The sequence below is a fragment of the Pezoporus flaviventris genome, unplaced genomic scaffold (assembly GCF_033815535.1).
Source record: "Pezoporus flaviventris isolate CSIRO_AGI_PZ_B2104156 unplaced genomic scaffold, CSIRO_AGI_Pfla_v1 ptg000035l, whole genome shotgun sequence".
Classification (NCBI taxonomy): Eukaryota; Metazoa; Chordata; class Aves; order Psittaciformes; family Psittacidae; genus Pezoporus; species Pezoporus flaviventris.
Genome location: NW_026892583.1, coordinates 5,921,667 through 5,943,556, shown reverse-complemented (window position 1 = coordinate 5,943,556; position 21,890 = coordinate 5,921,667). Strand labels below are relative to the sequence as shown.

Sequence of the window (21,890 nt, the reverse complement as noted above, 5' to 3'; positions counted from 1 at the left end):
CTGCATATAACCCTGGGAATTGCCTCCATTTGAACCTGAAATCCCTGGTGTGAAAAAATAAACAGAGTTCGTAGCCATAAACTTGTACCACCTCCAGCTCTGAAGAAATGTTATTTACATGCAAATATTTTGTGTATACAATACTGGACAATAAAGGCTTGTTTGCGAAATGGTAATTCTGCCTTGCTCCACATATTCAGGCATTTCATAAGACGCTCCAGGTCCACAGTCTGTTCCTTGTTCCAGGAAAACAAAACTGTTGTTATCTCTGCAAAGAGCATAGAAAATATTTGCTGTGAGCGTCATGGGTAAAGGAATGTCTCAGAAACAGATTCAAGGGTACAAAGCGAGCCACAGTGCCTTCCTGCCATAAGGGCTGTCTCTGGTGTGGATTGCCAATGTTATTCATGGAAACGAGAGCTTTCTGGCCACTGGCACTGTGTGAGCAGCAGTCTCAGAGCTCCAGTCCTGGTGGACAGTCTGGTTTATAGCTTAGCCCTCCAAGGAGTTGTCGTAATAAAGCATTGCCTTTAACTATGACTGAAAGATGCCAAAGTTGCCAAGAGTTCTCTGTGACCTAATGAAAAATGCATTTCATTAAGCTACATAATTGCAGCTGGCACATGGGGGAACCATGCCATATATGTAGACACAATTCCTCATGGTGTTGTGAAGTAACATACCCTATGGCAAAAACTTATTCTACCAAGTTGACTGTGATGACTGTTGATGCTATTTTGCATGGGAATGAGCGAAGGGGGGCTGTGCTGTCTGGTAGCAACATTTAACCAGTAAATTCCAGAATGCTTAGGGATTAGGTAACTTTTTGCTCATAGACAACCTACCAGGAGAGCAGGGAAGCCAAAGTTTTCCATTCCCTCAGAGATTTTGGTCTGTTATGACCTGCTAAAGATACAACAGTCTTTGGCTGTCCTTTTAAACCCTACTCCAGTGAGCTGGGAGCTGTGCTGGCTTCAGTGGTATAGGAGGCATTTTGGTGCTCACAGGGCAGGCACAAGTGTCCTGTAGCAGCTTCACAGGGGTGCTGAGGATGGTTCAGAGGATGGAGTGCATTCAGTGCTTAGTTTTGTCTCTGGCTGGCAGAGTTCATTGGGTCAGACATGGGCTGTTAAATGCATCTAGATAACAGCCAGAGTCTGAGCTGGAAAGTGGTGCAGTGGAGCTAAGCTAAGGAAAATCATTGCTTTAGGACTCTTCATCTAAACAAAAATAATTGTAAGTCATAGGAAAGAAGGGCGAAAGAATACTGCTTGAGGAGAGACCCCGCCCTGCTGGACCAAGGCTGAGTACATATAAACCATAACGTGTGTGCCTGCTCTGCACATGTAGACTTGGGATTGGAGAGACATGTGGTACAGAAAGCCTTAAACTGGCGTTTGCAAGAGCCAGTTTAGTCTGAGAGCTATAGTGTTGCCTCCTTTTGTTTTTTCTTTAGTTGTTTTATCCTACCAGCTTACTGTCATGGATAATCTACACCCAATTAATATAGTGTTGCCATATTTTATTGCAGAGTATTTCTGTAGGTTTTGAGGTCTCACGAAGTGGAAATTTCGGTGCTCAGATAAAAGGGCATCCTTCTCTTACCATTAGTTATAAACTTGCTATTGGCCAGCATTGGGCAAATGACTCAAACTGCATACTTCCTCCTGCTCTGTACGTAAAGGTATTCCTACTTACTCGACCACAGAGTTCAGCTTCCTAGAATAAGAAAATGGGAGGGGAATAAGTGGGTTTAAGAAATCAGGCAGAGGTGGGGCTCTGAGTCAGTTTATAAAATAGTTGCTCACCTGCATATGAGACGCTTAAACTATTGGCGTCTGTGGAAGCTGGGAGATGTGAAATTGCATTGTCAGAGATAACACTGGACGTGTACATGACAATGACCACAATGGAGCAAGATGGCATTTTGTCCCAGGTAAGAAGGGTGCAGAGCAAAGAAAAGCAGCTGATATCTCAGCTGTTTATAATAGTGCAAAGATGGGACTACAGTTTTGACTTACCATTGACTACAAATAACTGCACAGGATGGAGAAAGTGCTTCAGGAACTCATTATCAAAATTTTAAAAATCATAGTAAACCATAGGAAGGAAGTGAAAACTACTTGAGCAGTACAAGTTTCTTTACTAAGGGAACATTTTGTTTATTAGAGGTTTTCTTAATTTTAGAGATGTGATGTATGCAGCCTTAGAGTAAGTATTAAATAGAAATGTGCTTCAAGGTAAAAGATTAACAACAGGGTGTGTGTATGGGAGACGGTTCCTTTAACAGTCAGGGCCAGGAGCCTTCCCTCCCCATGTGTCATGCAAAGGGTGGACCTTACCTGGCTGCTACGCCTCTGCCCAGGCTTACTGGGGCAAGCACGGAGCAAGCAGTGGCACCGGGCACAGCAGGAATCATTTGTACAGGCTCTACAGCCAGCGCTGCCTATAGGCTCCTCTTCACTGCTGTTCTGCAGTTCTTGGTTCCTGATGAAGATTGCTTTTAAGAAACAAGATGTTTTTTCCAGGGGTGATGTTGTCCCTTCTTGTTGCAGGAGGTGATCACTCAAACCTCTCAGCTAGAAGAAGGAACTATGTGGATGAATCCTGCTGGGGAACAGCAAACTCCTGTTACAAAGGTACCACAAAGGAGAATTTAAAATCAAAACTGTAGAAGAGACTTTCCTGCTGGGTGGAGCCTGGATGAGAACAGACAGGGTTCAGAATCTGCCAGTCTGATTAGCTCAGTAACCCACAGCTCCCTCTGTGAAGCACTATCTTGCTTATCGTTTTAATCACTTCACTTACACAGTCTTGCTTCATGTTAAAGTCCTAGTGTTATTGTTTTCTATCCTTGTTACATGGGAAATGAACCATGTTTTAACAAGACTTTTCTTCAAAAGGATGGGTTTGAATAGGCTTTCTGCTACATATGTCTTGCTAAATTTACTGCCAGCCTAGGTAATAAGAGGTGTGAAACTGTGGCACTTAAACCCACAAGGTATGTGGGACAATCTAGAAGTGGATTTTCAACACCTGGTTTCCTGGGTTAATCCTTCTTCTGGCGTTTACAAAAACCTAATTGTTTTCCAGGAGATTTCAGACAAACTATATAAAAGATGTCCTCTAAGAAATGAGAAGACCACATCTGCTGAAAAAGGCTTTTTGACCTCGTTCTCTCTAGTTTGAGGCCATTTAGTAACAATTAGGAACTCTCCCTTGTTCTGTTTCTAGCTGACTTAAGCTGCTGAGAAACAGGTTTTGTGCTTACAGTTTAGGGAATAGCCAGCCCTTTCTGCTGATTAGTTGAATGGAAAACCCAAAGATGAGAAAATAGGCCCTAAAACTCAACACTCTACACTCCATGGATCGTAGCAGGTTCAGAAGAACAAACCAAACCTCTCAATTTTTTTTAGGCAAAACTCTCCACTGACAGAATTTTGGCCAGTTGTAATTTACACCTCTGTGATGTCTAAGCCAAGGCTCCCTGGTTATGACAGGGCACATCCGCGTGCCTGAGTACTTTGTTCAATCTGTACTCCTTCTCTGGCACTGTGAGATCACCACAGTCCACAAAGGTAGCTCCGAGAGACCTCATCCATGAAACTGCCTTAAGACCTTCCAGGAAAGTGTCTTCTCTGCAGCCAGCCACTGGCAGTTACTGGCTCTGTAATTACTGAACACTTTCCATCTGTACCTGCCTCCAAACTCCAAGACATATATTCATTGCTGTGTGCATTAATACACTCAATAAACAATGTGAGAGACATCACACAGACATATTCCATTGAGCCTATGAACACTGATGTACCTTTTTACGGATGGTAAGCACAGCACATTATTAACTCAGTACATACCAAATTGCTTTACTCAGACAGACTAAGTAGAGCAAAAGTCCTGCTCTCCTTTCCCACAGTACCTGTGTCACACATGCTTCTCAGTGGGACTAATGAATCAGTGTCATGCTAATGCCACTTCAGGACTGGAAATGGTCTTTTTGTAGTCATTTTGCAGTATATGTAGAGTGAGCAGGTTGTGTCCTACCTGCCCATGGCCCTGTAGTTGCACTAAATGCCTTTTGCACTTCAGAACTCTTGGAGTAACATTTTTCTGTTGATTTATATTCCATCATATTGTGTCTTTTCCCCATTTCCATGACTGGAGATTAATGGTACTTATTTGTTTATTTTATGGTAAAAGGACAAGGAATATGGGCTTATGTTTGGGCTCCAATATGAGAGGCTAAGAAGCCAAGCATGAAGCCTTAATGTCAGAGACATGAGCTAATTAGCAAAGAGAAGCCAAAGGGAACAAGCAAGTTTCTTATCAGTTGTAAAACACTGTGTTTACACTTCTTATGCAAAACAGTGCAAAGAAACTTCAGACATGAAGAGTTTACATGGTTCAAAACTAGAGAAATAGTTCTCACAAGACAAAATCATAGGTGAGCTCACCTCAAGAGGGGCAGTTATGTCCCTGTCAACTAAAAACATATACATAGTGAATAGCATGGTGGAAGTGCAAAGCAGTGATGTCTTCCTCTGACACTGACAGCAGCATGGATGTCAGAGGTCACGTTTACCTGTGGGGACTCCTGTACGTTTAAAAGGGCAGGAATATGATAAAACCGTACCCTGCAGCCCAAGACACTGAACGTGTGCAATCACTGGGTGAGAGGTGATTTCCACAACAATAATTTTATCACTTGCAAAAAGCCTAAGGCAGCTTTTCATTTTCTGCCTTGGAAATTTAACAAGTAAATCTTCTCCCAGGCTGAGTCTTAATCTTACCACTTTGCGCAGCTAGATTTTCACCAGAAAGCAAATAAATTGTCTGTAATAATACAAGTCCACATTTCATGCTATAAAGGTAGAGAAGACTTTCAGTCTAGTATTTGATTTAGATATCGGTAGGAAAATAAATATATTGGCTATTTCATAGTCACATAGCAAAATTAGACTAAGTTTTTCACAATTTGGGTATTTCTCTCTCTCGACCATTTCTAAATATGCTGCGTGCAACTGGGATTTGCTCTTGTCTTTTGTATGTTGTTCGTTTTGTTTTTTTTCCCTGCAGACAGAATCATCTCTGTGTTACTTACTGACTGTAAGAGTCATAAGAGCAAGAAATATCCTCCAGGCAGATGTCTGTAAGTATCTGTAGTTCTCTGTTCAGTTCCCTTAACCTTCATGGGGTACTAGCTTATCCTGGTCCAAGAAAAAGTGCTTTCTAGATATTTTCCATGCTGGAGAAAGTCCTTTCACTGGCATGCTGCTTCCAGCAATTAGCATAGTGAGTTACTTTTCTTTGCATCAGCCCTATTCTGTGCAGACGTAACTCTGCACAGTCAGGTCACTTATGCACCTATTGCACATATTTCTCTGCATCCCTAAAGCAAGCAGGGAAAGGTCTGCAGTCTGTTGAAAGCAAGAAATGTGGAAAGATCTCCTGTGGTTTCTTCCGGAATATTTTTATGTGAAAAAAGAACTCAAACTGGTTGGGATAATGGAGCAGCTTTATCTCAAAAGTAGCTGGCAGTCAAGCTCAAGGCTAAGTAATCCAAATTAATATACCCCAATTCCCTATGATCAGCTTTCACAGATAAAACCCTGTTAGGTTTTGTTACATTTTGTAGGTTCATTTCTGATGGCCTGTAACTGAAATATAATAGAAAATGATAGCTTTACTTATGCAGAAAACAAGAAGCATCTTTTTTTTCTCTGTTCTGGACTTTTTTTTAGTTCTGTCTGACTAAAATGGAAGCTGTCACTCTATTTCCTTAATCCTTCCAGATATAGGGTGCTATGGTTGTCCTGTATTAGTCTATCCTGGGACATATTGATTATTGATGACACAGAAGGAAAAGAAAATCCTTTTATTATTATAAATCCTATTATTATAAATCCTATTATTATTATAAAAAAACGCATTTATTATACCTCTAATTACATTTATTCAGAGAAAAATCATGTCTCTCTTCTTTTTTCTCCATTCCTATTACCTAAACTCTAATGTTTATGTTGGAGAAATATATCATCATGTATCATAGTATTTCTCTTTGAAGAAAAGCTTCATGCTGTTCAATTCATGCTTTCTTCTAGAACAAATCCTTATTTTAGATGTGCTTGTATTTTTAACATGCAGTAAGCCAGACTGATTGCTATGTGAGTTTGTGGCTGCCAACTGCTTCAACTGACAAATTTAAGACTAAGACCATCACGAACTGTAAAGATCCAGCCTGGAATGAAACCTTCTACTTCAGGATCCAGAGTCAGGTCAAGGTACTGAACTGGAACTTCCCTGTTAACCATGACCTACGGAGGAACTGCCAAGTTTTATCCTTTGCTAAGGGGACATATAAGTAATTTTGACAGGAGGCAAGGAAAGACGCAGAAAGATGTGAGAATAACACATATCCTTATGGTGGTTTTCCATGCTATGAAAGAAGGCATCTCTCAGTCATCGGTGGAATATGACCCTTGAGATGTCTGTGATTTCCTCACATTCCTTTTCATCGGTTTTGCCTCTTTTTCTTTATGTCCTCTTGCTCCTGACTAAACCAGCTGTATCCAGGGTCTCCTGCTTTGAATGAGACATGAGACATAATAAAGTCCTTTTCTTCCCAGAATGTGCTGGAGCTGGCACTCTATGATAAGGATGTGATTACTCAAGATGACCACCTCTTCACGGTGTACTTTGATATAGCCAAACTTTCCCTGGGAGAGGAAGTCTTCATGCACTTCAAGTGCGATTCACAGGTGAGGTCCGAAATAAGGAATGGTATTGGTTGGCAAGAGCATGTTTGCTTTTCTGTCTAAAATGTTATTTGCAAAATACTTCTTCTTTTTCTCCTTCTTGTGTGTGGGCTGCCCAGGCACATAAAAGGGAGTTCTTTTCATTCTGATGTGGGAAAGCCTCTTCACACCTGGATCTGAAAGTGCACTGATGGGTTTGGTGCTGGCCACAGTGGCTCACAAACCAGGTGTCTTTGTAAAATTGTCACTTTGCTGAATCTGCTCCTGTCGAGGATCAAGGAGTGTGCCCATGCTAATACATTCTGCTTTTGTCATAACTTGTTACTTAACCTATTAATTAGGAAGTAATAACTGTGATCAGAAGAAGGTGTCAAACCAGACTAGTTTCTAATTATGGACTGTGGCATGGGTGTTTAAATAAGGTGTCTAAGTCAGCTTGGCAACAAGATATATTCTTAATTTGAATGTCCAGGGAGGCTCTGAAAGTCACCCATCCCACCCCTGGTATGTTTCGTCTGTCCCTTTCCTTTTCCACTTCTCTCACAGTCTCTTGTGCATTTGTCATGTACCATTCAGCTGATCAATTACCCACTAAAACTCCACTCTGCAGTTCATTATCTTGAAACGTCTTATTTGACCATTTATTTTTCTCCAAAATAGAAAGAGGAGCTCCAAAAGAGGAGCAATGTGTGGAATTCTACTAGCCCTTGGTAAAATAGAAACTTTTGGCTAGCTGTAACCCAGCTCATTACCGTCTGGGTGGTTACAGGTGCTATATCCAAGCCTCTCATTATTGCATTTGCACAGCTACAGTAGTTAGAGCTCATACTCTTCAGGCCTTTATAACATTTTTTTCCTATGTTAATAACTTTTTCATTTCTTTAATGCAATAGGTAATTTCAGCAACTAAGTAACCTACAGCCTGGTCTCACTTCTCTGTTCATCATCCCTTCTGTCCCCACCTTTGTTTTCCTCTCTCCTGCGTTTTCTTCCTCCCTCCTGGGGATTACACTCTTCTTCACCACCCACAGACCAGGCCTTAATGTCAGATTTACCTCTGCACCAATGTTCTCAACACATTTCTGAGTAAAGTGGTTGTCATTTTCCACAGCTGCTTTGCATGTCAGAATTTCCCCTCCTTACACTAGAAGGCTTCAGCTGTGCCCCCCAGCCCACCCTTTCTCTCTGCTGGCAGACAGCATCTCTGCCTTCCTTTGTCCCTTTTGTCGCAGCAGAAGCAGGTAGCCAACTACTTTGTTTGTTAAAAATGGCTATCACAGCCATCCAGACACTTCCAATCAATAAAGAATTGTGTGGCTCAAGACACACAAATGTGAGGTGGAAGATGCCTCTATTTTAAATCTCTGCCAATCACAAATGATGCACGTGTAACTATATTGTGAGAGTGAGAACTTGCATTATGAGAACTGCCAGTAGACCAGTGCCTTCTTTTATTTTCCAGAAACAACAGGAGCTAGAAGTGGGATTTGCATTGGATAATATGTGAGTAAACATTGAATAAAATATAATCTGCAGCAAAAAGAAACAGCAATTCAAATGCATGAAATAATCTAGTCTAATTGTCCAGAGTGCATCATTCCTTGATGATGATGATGATGAATACGGTTTCCTGAGGAATGTGTGCTATGAGCTGTGTGACGACTTGGTGTATGCCAGGATAATCTTAGACAGACAGGGAGAACACCCTAAACCCTTTTCTTTGCATAATGCAATAAATACTATTTAGGACCAGAAAACTGGGACTGCTGTTTTTTTATGTGTTTGTCTTTGAATCAACAAGAGGCTTCACCTCTGTTCAAAGCACAACATGAAATAATACACTGAATTTCTGGTCTAGAGCCTTTTCTGTCCCATCCTCCAAGAAACTAAAATTTGTAAAAAAACTAGAATCTGTGAAAATATCTGCAGCCTCAGTGTAAAGTCACTACGTGGTTTGGTCCTGCTGTACCTTTTTTCTTCCTGAGCTCCAGGAGTGGATGAGCCGGAAGGATGACTATTGTGCCTTGACAGTAGGGTGAAGAAAATTATACTGCAAGTCTCCTGGGAATTTTCTTTCAAATCCAATATGCAGCTAAAAATAAGCAAAAGGAAAATCAGAAGGGTGTGAACATGAATTATACTGTAATTACACTGAGTTATTAAAAATGTGTTTTTCTTTCTGTTTCCTAGTTCAGGCCCTCCTGAAACCATCATTACTAATGGAGTCCTAGTGGTGAGTGTTATATTTTGTCATCTTTCTTGTCCTGTTGCCACACTTGCATCATTTGACTCACAGTCATGAGGCCAACATACCCTCTGACTGAGCAAAGGCAGCACTGAAACATTGTGATTTTCCAGTTCAGCTGCCTCACGACACATCCTCACGGATGGCACTTGTGAAGAGGCTGAAGGCAGAACAGTGGGCAGATCCCCCATGCTAGCATTCCTCTCATATTGCGAAGGCAACACATGGAAGTGGTTTAGGTCTGAGACATTGGTGCAGCAGTGAACTCTCCCTTGAACAGAACTCCCCCTGAGTTCCCATATTGCCCAAATGACAGGGTTTGTTCCATCCCAGGCACATGTCATTTCCTGCATGCCTAACTGCTCTTTTTACACATGGACTTTCTGACCACGTTGTTTGTTCATGTTATTAGCTTTGTTTCCTCATTATTTTTGTTTAAATCATTCCTCTGTATCTTTGTTGGGATCCCAGGAGGGCTGTTTTTCCCTTTGCCTTTACTTTCTCCCATCTTCATCCATGCTGCACCCCCACCCTTGCCCTGGCTGCATCCAGTTTCTCAGAGACGACTCCTGTTCCATCCAGCATCTGATATTGAGATCGTGGTTGAGAGAAAATGTTTTCCTCCAGACAAAATGCGCTGACTCTATGGCATTTGTATCATCATCAGTATGAGCTTAGACTAGGAAACAATCTTAGATGGAAAATTCCCTCCCATGGGGTATTTTATTGTTCATATCTCTTACAGTCTCGCAAAATCTGCCGCTTGGAAGTTCAGGTGATTGAGAAGAAGAAGAAAAAGGGGAAGAAATCTGTATCAAGTGAGCTATCCATCAGCTATTTTTAAATCATGATGTGCTCATATAATGAACGCAATTGTTTTAATGTAAGAATCCAAAAACAAACCAACAACAAATCTGAAACATGGGAACAGCCTATGATCTGTAAGAATTTCTGTTTTCAATTCTGATGAGAAAATGTCTTTCTGCATATTTCTTTGTGTCTCTTCCTTAGAGAAAGAATTCTCCTTTAAAGTGCAAGGTTCTTATGAGGGCACCCAAGACATTACACTGGGATCTGACCTGCTCTTCAGCTGCTCCTCTCCTGCCAAATTCCACTATGCCAGATACAAGCAGCCAACACTGGATGTTACACTACCAGGGAAGAAACCACCTCCCGCCATCGTATGTTATAAGTGGACTTTATAATAAACACAGTCATGTCATGTAAAGTGACATGCACCATAAATAGTAACAATAATTTGCATTGTGTAAAGGGAGTGACATTCCTTACAATATGACCATGGATATATTTGTATTTTTTCAGTGCTCTTGTGCACATGATACAGGCTCTCCAAACGTGGAACTTCATTCCATTCCAAGCGGAAAAAACATGATCTTAGCAGAGGTGAGTGCCTGCTCTTTTGTGGGGTGGTTGTTTTTCCCCTTCTCACCCACCAGTGGGGCACCTGAACTAATTGGTGCAGCACTAATTTCTTGCTGATGCTGACCATGCTTTGCAAAGCACTTTTAGATTCATGGTTAAAAAAAAATCTATATAGGATGAAAGGATCATGGATGTTATGGGATATAAGGCAGAAAGGGAGGAGCAAATGCTGCTGTGTAGAATAGTAGTGTGGCTGCAGCCTGGCTGGCTAATGTTGGTAGCGATGGGTAAAGCGTATATTATTACTTTCCTCTGTACACAGCAGTTGTCTTCAGACATTGCATTCACCAGAAAACACTGGGAACTACTGAACAACTTCCCTGACAAAAAAACAACAAACCACTACATCTGTTCACATGTGCTCTTGGATTATTCAGAGCTCCCAATATGTAATTGCAATGCTAGAACAGCACAAGTTAAATTCCTCGTGGGGCTGCAAGGGAGGAATACTCATGCTTATCCTGTTTTCATTCTTGCTTTTCAGGATAAAGGATTTGATTTATATGCAAAGGCAGAAGACTGGTAAGAGACTTGGTCAATCTTGGAGACTAACTTGTCCTTAACTGAACTGATTTCCCCCTGGCTTTTTACTGGGAGGAGGCACTCACAGTAGAGCAGTAGGTTGTGTGACTAGGTGATGTGGATTCACATCCGCTGAAAGCTAACTATAGGTACAAAATTCACAACAAGTGTATATAATCCATACTGAGATATGAGTAATGAAGAAGATGCATAAAATAGAAGAAATAATATTACAAGCCAATTATGCTAGTCAGTGTTATGCTCAGCACAGTTTTTAACCTTTTCTTTAACAGTGTGCAAGAGTGCAACTGGTAGCCTGGTCCTGTTCATCAGAAGTAGATAAACTTTGCTATCTAATTGAAGAAAAATATGAGTTTTTTCCTACAGCTCTCAGTGCAGGCTAAAATATGACAGAATCCAGACAGCAGACATCTCAGAAATTATCTGCAGGAATGTCCTTCCTTAAGTTTCCTTTAGATAGCTGCTTAGACATTTAGCAGTCCCTTTTTCTACCATTCTTTCATGCAGTATGTTATACCTGCTTGCGAGTGTTGGAAAGGCTCCTTCTGTAAATGTAGTACTTTGTGCATCTGATTTATTTTCTTCTATTGGAAACTCTTGAGCTTGTCTATGAATAATAACCCAGGATATTCTTATTTCCTGATCTCTGCTCCAGCCCAGACCACCTTGATGTGCGTTTGGGGTTTGACCTCTGCACGCAGGAGCAAGATTTTCTACGCAAAAGGCAGCATTATGTTGCTCCTGCTCTGAAGAAAGTCCTGCAGCTGGAGCATGATTTGCTGGACCATGAGGTCTGTAGGGCAAACATTAAAAACATCTAACAGATCCTTAGCAGTGGGGGGCATAATCGCAGGATTTTTCTTCCCAGTTAATTTTTTTTTCTGGTCTTTCCTCATCTTTTAAATTATGTGCACTCCCAGTACTGCTCCATACCTCTCATTTCACCCTGCTATGTGTGTCTTTTGCAGTTGTTATCTGGAGTTCAACTCCTGATACACCTTCATTGCAATCTCGGGTAGATACTCCTTATAGAGAAATAGCTTCTTCCAGTCTTTACCCTATGATTGTCATCCTTTTATGTGTAATCTTTCCTTCTGCCATTGACTTGTGAGATTTCTTTTTAATTCTTGCCTTTACAGCTTCTGTTACCACCCGTTTCGTTTGTGCTAATGCATTTTCATTTGGGTTTTACCAAATACCTGTATTGAACACTTTGGAGACAAGCTACCTAAACAGAAATTGTCATGACTTTTGTCTTTATTCTCCTTTATAAAATAAGTTGTAGCTTATTTTTAAGTAGAAGTCATTTGAAAAAAGGGTCTGTGTCTGGGCATGTGTGGTGGTGTCAGGCTGTGTATCTCTGCTGAGAGCCCCAGTCAGCTGCAGTCCACTGTGTGATGCCAGCCCTTTCTGCTCTTGTGTTGCACAGACCCCGGTGGTGGCCATCATGACTACAGGAGGAGGGATGAGATCTTTGACCGCACTGTATGGCAGTCTGCGGGGGCTCAAGAAACTCAATATCTTGGACTGTGCCACATACCTGACTGGCTTGTCTGGTACTACGTGGTAAGTAGGTCTGGGCAGCTCTTGGCTGGCATCTTCCTGGTAAAACCAATGCACTGAAGTAATCTGGGACGGACATGCAATAGTCTACCTATAATACCATCAGCAGCCCTGTTTTTTTAATCTCCTTCCAAAATTGACAGATTACATTCTTTTCATGGGGGAAAGTGACAGAGTTTGCAATAACATGAAAGCAAGTGTTTTTCTGAGAATGGCTTATGGAAAATGGCTCAAGGCATTTTGGCAGCTATCTTGACTATGACTTTAAAGGGAACATGATAGTTTCTTAGGGAACCGAAGGTGGGAAATCCTTATTTAATTTCAAATCAAAACCTTAAATTTGAAACCTAAAATACAGCCATTGCCTACTTCAAAAATTGGTGTGTTTTTTTCCCCTCTTCAATATATATTTCCTTTTCTAGGACCATGTCAAACTTGTACAGAGATGCCGACTGGTCACAAAAGGATCTCGACAAGCAAATCAGTGAGGCTCGAAAACATATGACAAAATGCAAAATAAATTCCCTTTCCTTGGAGTACTTGAAGTATTACAAAAAACAGCTGTCTCAAAGGAAAAAAGAGGGCCGCAAAACATCTTTTATAGATCTCTGGAGCCTTGTCCTGGAATCTTTTTTGCATGATGGGGTACAGTATGTCATAAAGCAGCATTCACAGTGGCTTACTATTTTCTGAAAACTAATTTCTGAAGAAGATCTTTTCCTTTTAGTTCTGACAGAAGTAGTTTGTTACAAAACCGTGTGATTGTGCGTGTGCAAATGCACAGCCATTTCCAAAACATATGGTGGCCGTCGTTTAGATGTCCAACCATGGTGGAAATCAACATCCTTGCTCGTGAGATTTTGAATATGTTTTTCTAAGAAAACTCTGAGATTAACATTTTGAAAAAAAAAAAAATAATATTTTTGTCTTTTTCTGCAAGTATTTTATTTCAAAATAGCAGATTTACAGATATTATCTTAATGCCCATGAGGATTATTAACAAACGGACCTTCAGACTTTTGAAATAGCTGAGAGGCCTTACATAAGCTTGCAGCATAATGCATTAAACTGGTTTAGTCCAAAAGTATTGCTTTCTGCTCTTCATCATTTCCTTCTATTTTCATTCTAATGAGTCATCAAATAATCTGGCATCAGATTAAATGCCTGCAGATATTTTAATAACATAATACTTACAAGAATTTTGAAAAATATGGAACGTTTCATAATTTAATCTCAGCACACACTATACTTTAGAAGCAGAATTTTTTCTGCCCTTCAAGCTTAGACACAGAAAATACATTGTTGTGCTAATTTTCATCTCAGTGTAACCATATTTCTGGAATCACAGAAAGACAACCATAGACTCTCTGATCAGCAACGGGCCATTGATCGTGGTCAGAACCCATTGCCCATCTATACTGCAGTCAATGTCAAGAGCAACTATAGTACTCTGGATTTCAAAGGTAATTACAAGACTTTTGAGAGACATTTGTCTTTATATTTAAGGTGGTAAATTCCTGGACAGTCTTTTTAGATAGTGTAAAAAAAGCCCTCTCATTTAAAGACGAGATCTTCAACTGATCTGTATTCATACAATGTCCTTGCTGTCAAGTAAAAGTTTGCCTATGCAACAGGCTGAAATATATTCCAAAGCCTTTTCATGTTCATGAGTTTTAATCTGTACTTCGACTTAACTCCAGAAATTATTTGAATTTTTAACTCTTTTCCTTCCCATAACAACACCAGCATTTTTATCTACAAGGGTAGTAAAACACTGTTCTCTTCTTTGCATTCCTTGTCACAGAATGGGTGGAGTTCACCCCTTATGAGGTTGGATTGCAAAAATATGGAGCTTTTGTTCGCACTGAGGATTTTGGCAGTGAGTTCTTCATGGGTCGGTTGATGAAGAAGATCCCTGAATCCCGGATCTGCTTCTTAGAAGGTAAGATCTTAAAACCATCTGAATGATTTATTTTCATATTTATATGTGAGCTATATAAACTAAGAACTAATAAAGCCCTGGTGCACGACTGATAGGGCATTTTCACCAGAGAGGATAAACATTTCATTGATGAATTAATAACTGCTATAATGGGTTCAGTTTACTGTAAGAAAAAGAAAATTCAAAGTGGCAAATAGTTATTTTCCTTTTTAAAGCTAATTTTAAATAAAAATATAGTATCACTTCCAGTGCAACAATAAAATTCAGGTCCCTGAGAATCCATGGCTCTGCTCATGCTACTCCAAAAGGTTGAACTCCAGATCCTCTTGCCTGTCTCACAGGTAGTCAGTAATTTGTGTGCTTCCTATAGACAGTTTACATGAGCCTTCTTGCTGATTCTTCCATGTATCAGGATACATTTGAACACGCCAGGTCCCCGTGCTCCAGAGAGTCACACATTGCTGCCTCCAGTTTCCACATTGCCTGGGCAAGCCTGGGGGGAAAATGGTGCAGTCGTACCTAGAAACATTTTTATTACTGGCCGAAGTGGAGCATGGACACATGTTTTCCAGATGACGACAGAAGCTGTCAACTTGTGACTGATTGCAAACTTCTGTTTGTTCAGCTGACCACTGCACTTTAGAGAGGGAGACACTGCTCTATTTTAGCCTAAGCCTATGTTGGATGTACATACATTTGCACTTCCTGAGCCAGAAAACACTGAGAAGTTTTGCCCTAAGGGCTAACCAAAGAAACTGTTTCTCAAGGTCAAAAATGCATGGTGAAAACTGATCCCTGTGTGTTAACAGGCTTGTTCTCAAAAAGGGAAGCCTACAAATGCAGAGGCTGTAAGATCACTTTGAAGTTAGGTCCTTTCAACATAATTTCCCATCAAATCTCTCAGATTGCAAACTTTCATCCTTTATTTTTATACAAGCCCTAAGAACCATTGGCCGAATAAGAATGAAATATCATCCATTTAAAACAAACTAAGGAAAAGCACAAGACTCACCAATTTCTTCTCATGATAACAGTTTTTCAATTCATGATGTGTGAATGTTATGAGTGAATAAGTTAGAAATCTCTTTCCTTTTTACAGGCATGTGGAGTAGTTTATTCTCGTTTAATGTATTATATATCTGGAATTTGTCCCATTCATCAGAAGATTTCTGGCATAGATGGACCCAGGACAAAATTGACAATATAGGTAAATTATCCTACTTCTTCCTTACTATTTGTTGCTAGGTGGAGTTAATGTTAGATAAACTATTAGACCCATCTGCTACATGAGATGTGCACAGTAGATTGGGCATTTTTTGGAGGGTTTCTTCAAAGGCCATGTTGCCTTTCTGGAAGGAATTGGATTCAAAATCTCGTACTGCAAAGCATAACTGGATAGTTTAAAAATCTCCAGTCCTGTGAACTGTGTGCTCACTGGGGGCACAACACTGATGCTGGCAGATGGGTAATATGTTCAAGAATAATAAGATTTATCTGTAATTATTAATAAAGCAGATTTTTACTACAGCAAGTAAGAGCTACTGTAATACAAAGAAGTACAACAGTTATCCTTTTCCAGAGCCTCCATTCACTCTGTTCCACAAGTTTGCATATGTCCAGAGTAGATTTTTATTCCTGCCTGATATTGTGTCTTGTTCTTTATCCAAGCCTGGACTGCATAAGGAATGGTATTTGGCTAGTAATAGTAGTACTGTATTTTCTTTTTACTTCTGTCACCCGTGCTCATTGAGTTTTTTCAACCTAGGCCTTTTAAATAAAAAATCCACTTTTTTACTACATACCCTGACACCTTTGGGATGACCTTGTTCTAGGCAGGTAGGATTTAACACGTTTTCCCTGTGCAGAGGAGGAGCCCCACCTACCTCTGAAGCCACACGAGCTGAGGACTCGCTTGTTCACCCCTCCTGGCCCTCTCGGCAGCACTCTCCGCAGTGCTCTCACTGACCGCGTCTGCATCGCCCAGGACCACAACTTCCTAAAGGGCTTCCAGATGCATAATGACTACCTGGAGAACAAGCACTTCTGCCGATGGAAAGGTAACAGAAGACCTCTGTGCCTGGGGAGAGAAAACCCAAATCTGATCTTAAACCCATTCTCCAAGGTTAGAGGCAATGTTTGGGCGGAAACACTATTAGATATATCAGTTGTAGCACACTGGGGTGTAGCATAGTGTAGTGTTGAGCTCTATGCCAATGGTTTGGTGGTGGCACACACCTCCTGAGGCAGGGGCACCAGCTCCTGGTGATGGTTCTCCCTTTCTCTGTTTGAAGACACACTCAGTGGGGAGGCACAAGAAACTCCCTTCATGAATGTTGCCACTACAACATACAATTGCATGTGGCTGGAGCTGGGAGAGCAGAAGACAAGAGATGTGGAGAATCTCCCTTTCCCAAAGATGGTAACCAGTTAGGACTCTGTGGTCATGGTGTAAAAGGGAAAAAGTGGCTAACCAGTTTTACTCTATTGCACTTACAGCAAGGAAAATCTTTCCTTTTAGATACTGTGTTAGATACATTTCCCAACCAGCTGACACAATCTGAGGAATTCCTGTCTCTGGTAGATACGGGATTTTTCATCAATACAAGCATCATGCCACTTTTAAAACCAGAAAGAAAGGTGGACATCATCCTGCATTTAAATTACAGTGCAGGATCCCAGACACAGGTGAGAGGAATTGAAACAGTCTCTATTTCTTCTTCAACAGCTGAATACCTGGAAGTTTGTAACACTTAGGTATTTTCTATACTGTTCTTACTAAAAAACTTGATCACTAGCATTTGTAGCTTAATTCTGCAGATACTTCATTTATAGGCAGTGCATATTCTCATTTGTTTTTCTTGCATGATACAATTGTTTTGTGCTAAAACTCATAGAAAAGAAAAAATGTCCTCTCCAATGATGCAGTGCTTTCCAATAGGGGTTTCAGAGTTTTCAAGCAGCTAGCTTGGAAAATGGCCCTCTTGTTACTGGACTGCAAGAAATCCTGATCCTCGAAATCCTCTTTAAGTCTTCGTACTGTTCTGTTAATTGAATCAGGCTCTGGACCAGACCTGCAAGTACTGCTCAGAGCAGGGAATCCCTTTTCCCAAGGTGGACTTGAGTGAAGAAGACAACAAAAACCTGAAGGAGTGTTACCTCTTTGATGGTGCTGAGACACCAGGAGCTCCAGTACTGCTGTTTTTCCCACTAATTAATGATACCTTCCAAAAATACAAAGCACCAGGTAAGTAACCAAATATGTGAAAAAAAGGTTTACATCATGGGCAGCCTTAAAAGGATGCTCCTTATTAAAGGAGTGTATCTAATACTCTACTCCCTGAGGTTCCCGTTGGCTCATTTCAGTACATCCAACCTTGCTGCTGCATAAAGTTACTTTTTTTTTCCCATGTCAGATTTGATGCTGTGGCTGTGCTGTTTTGATCCCTAAGAGAGACAGTTTGCAGATAACTTTGATGTATCTTCCTGAGCCACAGGTAGAGCTCAAAATTGCAATGCAGACCGGTGTAAGAGGACTAATCACCATTCTTCTCTTCTCGTCGTGTAAAGCATCTGATATCCACTTGAAGCAGGGACTGAGCTGTCAGTTTGAAAACAGAATTATTTGTTTAATAAAAAAATTTAAACCCACAAGAGTAGTTTAGACCATGAACTCTCTCTGTGAAGACACATTTCCCTGCCCTGTTAAGAATTTGCTTGCTCATGACCAGAGTAGCTCGCATTGCTCAGCAGTGATTTGTCACCCCTTCCTCCTAGGTCAGAAGCGCTCAGAGTCAGAGATGGATGATGGCAAAGTTGATCTCTATAGCTCCTGTTCCCCTTATTCAACATATTCAGTTCAATACACTGAGAAGGTATATGACCGTCTGGTTCAGCTGGGTGAATACAATGTCCTGAATAACAAAGACCTCATTACGAAGGCCTTGCACACAGCAGTGGCACGGAAGAGGCAGAAAAAGAAATAATGTCAAAGAAAGATATTATTTGGTCTCAACCTACTGAGAGACTGAAGCTCCCTTACAGGGAACCAGCAGGCTTCCAAGGAATCCTGCTCAACCTCACTAAATGGCAACCTCAGACAAACAAAGAAAAGACTGAAAAGAAACTTTTTCTCCAAAGAATTTCACTGCAGGAATTCACTGCAATTCAGCTGCAACAGTGGAGTCCAAGTCATTGTACGGTGCAGAAAATGGGCAGCCACGAAGAAGAAGGTGCTAAAAGGGTGCTAGCCTTGAGAAAGTGTTTGAAATGTTTGTCTAACATGTTCAAGGCAGACCACATTAAAAGCATATTTTATTATCTCTGCTGGTGTTTTGCATTTGTGAAGTGGTAATGAGGCAAGCGGCAGCCTGTGTAATGGATTTGTGACTGGGACCATGACATATCATAGGCAAGTGTTTAGAGAAAGAAAGGCATACATCATATGGAATCCTGTGGGCACAGATCACCTCCAAGGGAGGCTTTGGACAGAGGCAAAAGAGACACAGGCCATGGGTACCAGATAACCGAGAAAGCAAAAGTGTTGATGAAGTCCTCCACTGCTTGACTGCCAAGCTCCTCTGTGCACTTCCTCACTGCTTCTTGGCTATCCATCCCTCTTCCCGCTCCCGGTGTGAGTGGTAGTAACATAGTAACTAGAAATACAAGCTAAACAAAGCAACACTGACGGCTTTAAAACCCACCCCCAAAACAAGAGCAAGGATATGCAGGCCCTAGATTTCACCAGCTCTCCCTGCCTTTGCTGTTGGCTGGGTCTTGCATGAGCTCGACACTGGCAGAATTAGGAGGCAACCACATGGGGGATAAAGGGTTTTACACGATCTTGGTGCAAGAAGGATGATTTTGTGTTTTGCAGTAGGGCATCTAAAGAGGATCTTCTGCTCTAGGAATCTTATTCTTCCCTCTTGAGATAAGAAAAATTTATTTTAACTATGGTGCTCCCTTTAGCTATCTGTGAAGAAGACAGGAAAGGTGCAGACCTACAGAGATCCCTGAAAGCTCCAGGAATGCTTGCTATAGCAAGTATATCCTTTTGCATGAGCAGCTTCTGCAGGAGGATCTGTGCCTCCTGAGCAGTGATTTCTCCTGGTCTGGCCCTGCATCAAACCCAGCACCCACATGCACATACATGGCATAATTTGCCCATTTGGGCCGAATGTGCCATGATGAGAGGTTGTCTAACCTAGGCTTCTGTCATTGTTCCCAGGAGGGAGGAGACAGGAGAGCTTTGTTTGCACTCAGCTCCTCTTGCATGCCTCTCACTGCCTGATTTGTTCCCTAGAGTTAAGATACCAGCTCATCAAAAAAAACCAACTAATTCCAAACCCAACCAGCAATAATCCCCTCTCCCCCCAAAACAGTAGAGAAATAACCTCGTGAGATTAAACCCCATGCAAACCTGGATCACACATTCATAGCAATATGCAAAAATATTTCTTTCCAAACACACAGATAAGCTTATTTTGATTAAGTTCATTGCAGATAACCCATGGTCACGGCATTGACCACCTCTCTAGGAAGCCTGTTCCAGTGTTTGACTAAAGAAGTGTTCCTAATGCCCAGTCTAAGCCTCCTCTGTTGCAGTTTTGAACCATTCCCATGTGTGCTATCCCAGGATACCAGGAAGAAGAGCTCAGCACCTCCCTCTCCATTTCTCCTCCTCAGGAAGCTGCAGATAGCAACGAGGTTGTCCCTCAGCCTCCTTTTCTCCAAAGTAGACAAACCCAAAGTCCTCATCTGCTCCTCCACAGGACATCCTTTCCAGCCCATTCACCAGATTTGCTGCCTTCCTCTGGACACGTTCAAGGACCCTCATGTCCTTCTTATATTGAGTGTGTCGCGACTGCACACAGCACTCCAGGTGAGGCTGCACCAACACTGAATACAGCAGATAATCCCCTTCTTGACCAGCTGGTTGTGCTGTGTTTGATGCACAAGGGTGCAGTTTGCCCTCTTGGCTGCCAGGGCAGACTGCTGACTCCTATTGAGCCTGATGCTGATCAGCACCCCCAGGTCCCTGTCTGCAGGGCTGACCCCCAGCCACTCCTCTCCCAGTTTATACTTGTGCATGGTGTGCAGGATTCTGTATTGGGTTTACATGGTGAGGTTTTGGTAGCAGGGAAGGGTGCTGCTGGGGTGGCCTCTCTGGCTTTCAGCCATATTTCAAGGCTCAAGTAGAGATTTTCTCTCTATTTTCCAAATGAGTAGCTAAAGGTATTCAGTGTGCTTAGCTGAGTCATGTCACTCTGAAGCTTTAAATAGCATCATCAGAGCCTGGTAGAGGGATCAGAACACAGTGTTTCTGTAATGACATGCCAGCCAAGGGCAAAAGTGCTTTGCGCAGCTCCCTATTTCAAAATGCTGTGAAGAAAGAGTGTCAGCGGCTGGAAGGGGTGTCTGTGAAATGCCTGCCTTGTTCCTGTAAAGGAGCTCTCCTGGTATAGTCAACCTTTATTTCTGTGCTGCTGAGAAGTTGTAGCTTTAACAGTGTGGTTTGTCCAGGTTAGTTTTGTTTTTTTTTCGTGTGGATTATGGACAGCTTCTGGCTCTCAGCTCTCCTTCACTTGGAATTAATCCTTCCAGAATGAAAATCTGAGAGTTAGTCTTCTTGTAGTCAGCCTGGATGGGTTTTCTCAGTTCACTTTGAACCAGTTCACTTTGAACAGTCAACGTGAACCTCTAAAAGGATGGTTCTTACAGCTAGAACAGGTCAGATTTCCTTACAGTGTATCACTAGTTCTTCCAGCCTCAGTTGTTCACACATCACAGGGGAGCTGCGTATCTCCCATGTGGTTTTGTGTTTGCCTTTTCTTCTAGGATGCCACCAAATGGGTCTTTTAAATGACTGTGATAATCTGCATAACATCTCATTTTTAACATTTTCTAGTGCATGGTTTTGCTCAGTCAGGCTTAAATCAAGATTCAGTAAGCCTGAAGGAGCCTTTTTATACCTTTCAGATGCAAAACCAAACCAAGAAGTGTAGCAAGGAGCAGCAGTAGGATGCAGTAAATAAGGCTGGAAGCTCTTGGGAGAGGTGAGAAAGGCAACTGAATACATTGGATAAGGGGAACAGGAGCTATAGAGATCAACTTTGTATTGGAGGCTGGAGCTAAGCCTGGAGGAATATTTAGGTGTTTGCATCTTTTGCCTTTGCAGTCCTTATTTGCAAGTACATAATGATAAGCCTTTAGGAAAACACTGAGGGACAGTTTTCTGGGGCATTGTTTTTCCACTGCTGCTTGCTGGTCCTACCAGCTTGAATTTGTTTAACAAGTCAACCCTACAAGACTGTACACAGCTCTTGAACTGGTTAGCTCTGTTTAGCTCCTATTAGGCTGTGAAAGAACAAAACAGTGAATGCAGCTTTGTATTTGTACTAGA

General features: G+C 41.5%; 1 protein-coding gene across 1 annotated transcript; it reads left to right on the top strand.

Annotated features, from left to right (window-relative positions):
* The first annotated feature begins 2,457 nt into the window (after positions 1-2,457).
* Positions 2,458-18,481, top strand: LOC133273983 (cytosolic phospholipase A2 epsilon-like). Its single transcript, XM_061462746.1, has 20 exons — positions 2,458-2,639; positions 5,077-5,149; positions 6,145-6,281; positions 6,627-6,758; positions 8,218-8,258; positions 8,946-8,988; positions 9,746-9,818; positions 10,012-10,181; positions 10,324-10,404; positions 10,928-10,965; positions 11,642-11,777; positions 12,416-12,552; positions 12,972-13,194; positions 13,898-14,012; positions 14,354-14,491; positions 15,591-15,698; positions 16,357-16,548; positions 17,010-17,176; positions 17,549-17,735; positions 18,266-18,481. Exons 1-20 carry the CDS (start codon positions 2,595-2,597, stop codon positions 18,472-18,474), a joined length of 2,445 nt encoding a protein of 814 aa, XP_061318730.1. The 5' UTR covers positions 2,458-2,594; the 3' UTR covers positions 18,475-18,481.
* Positions 18,482-21,890: the final 3,409 nt, after the last annotated feature.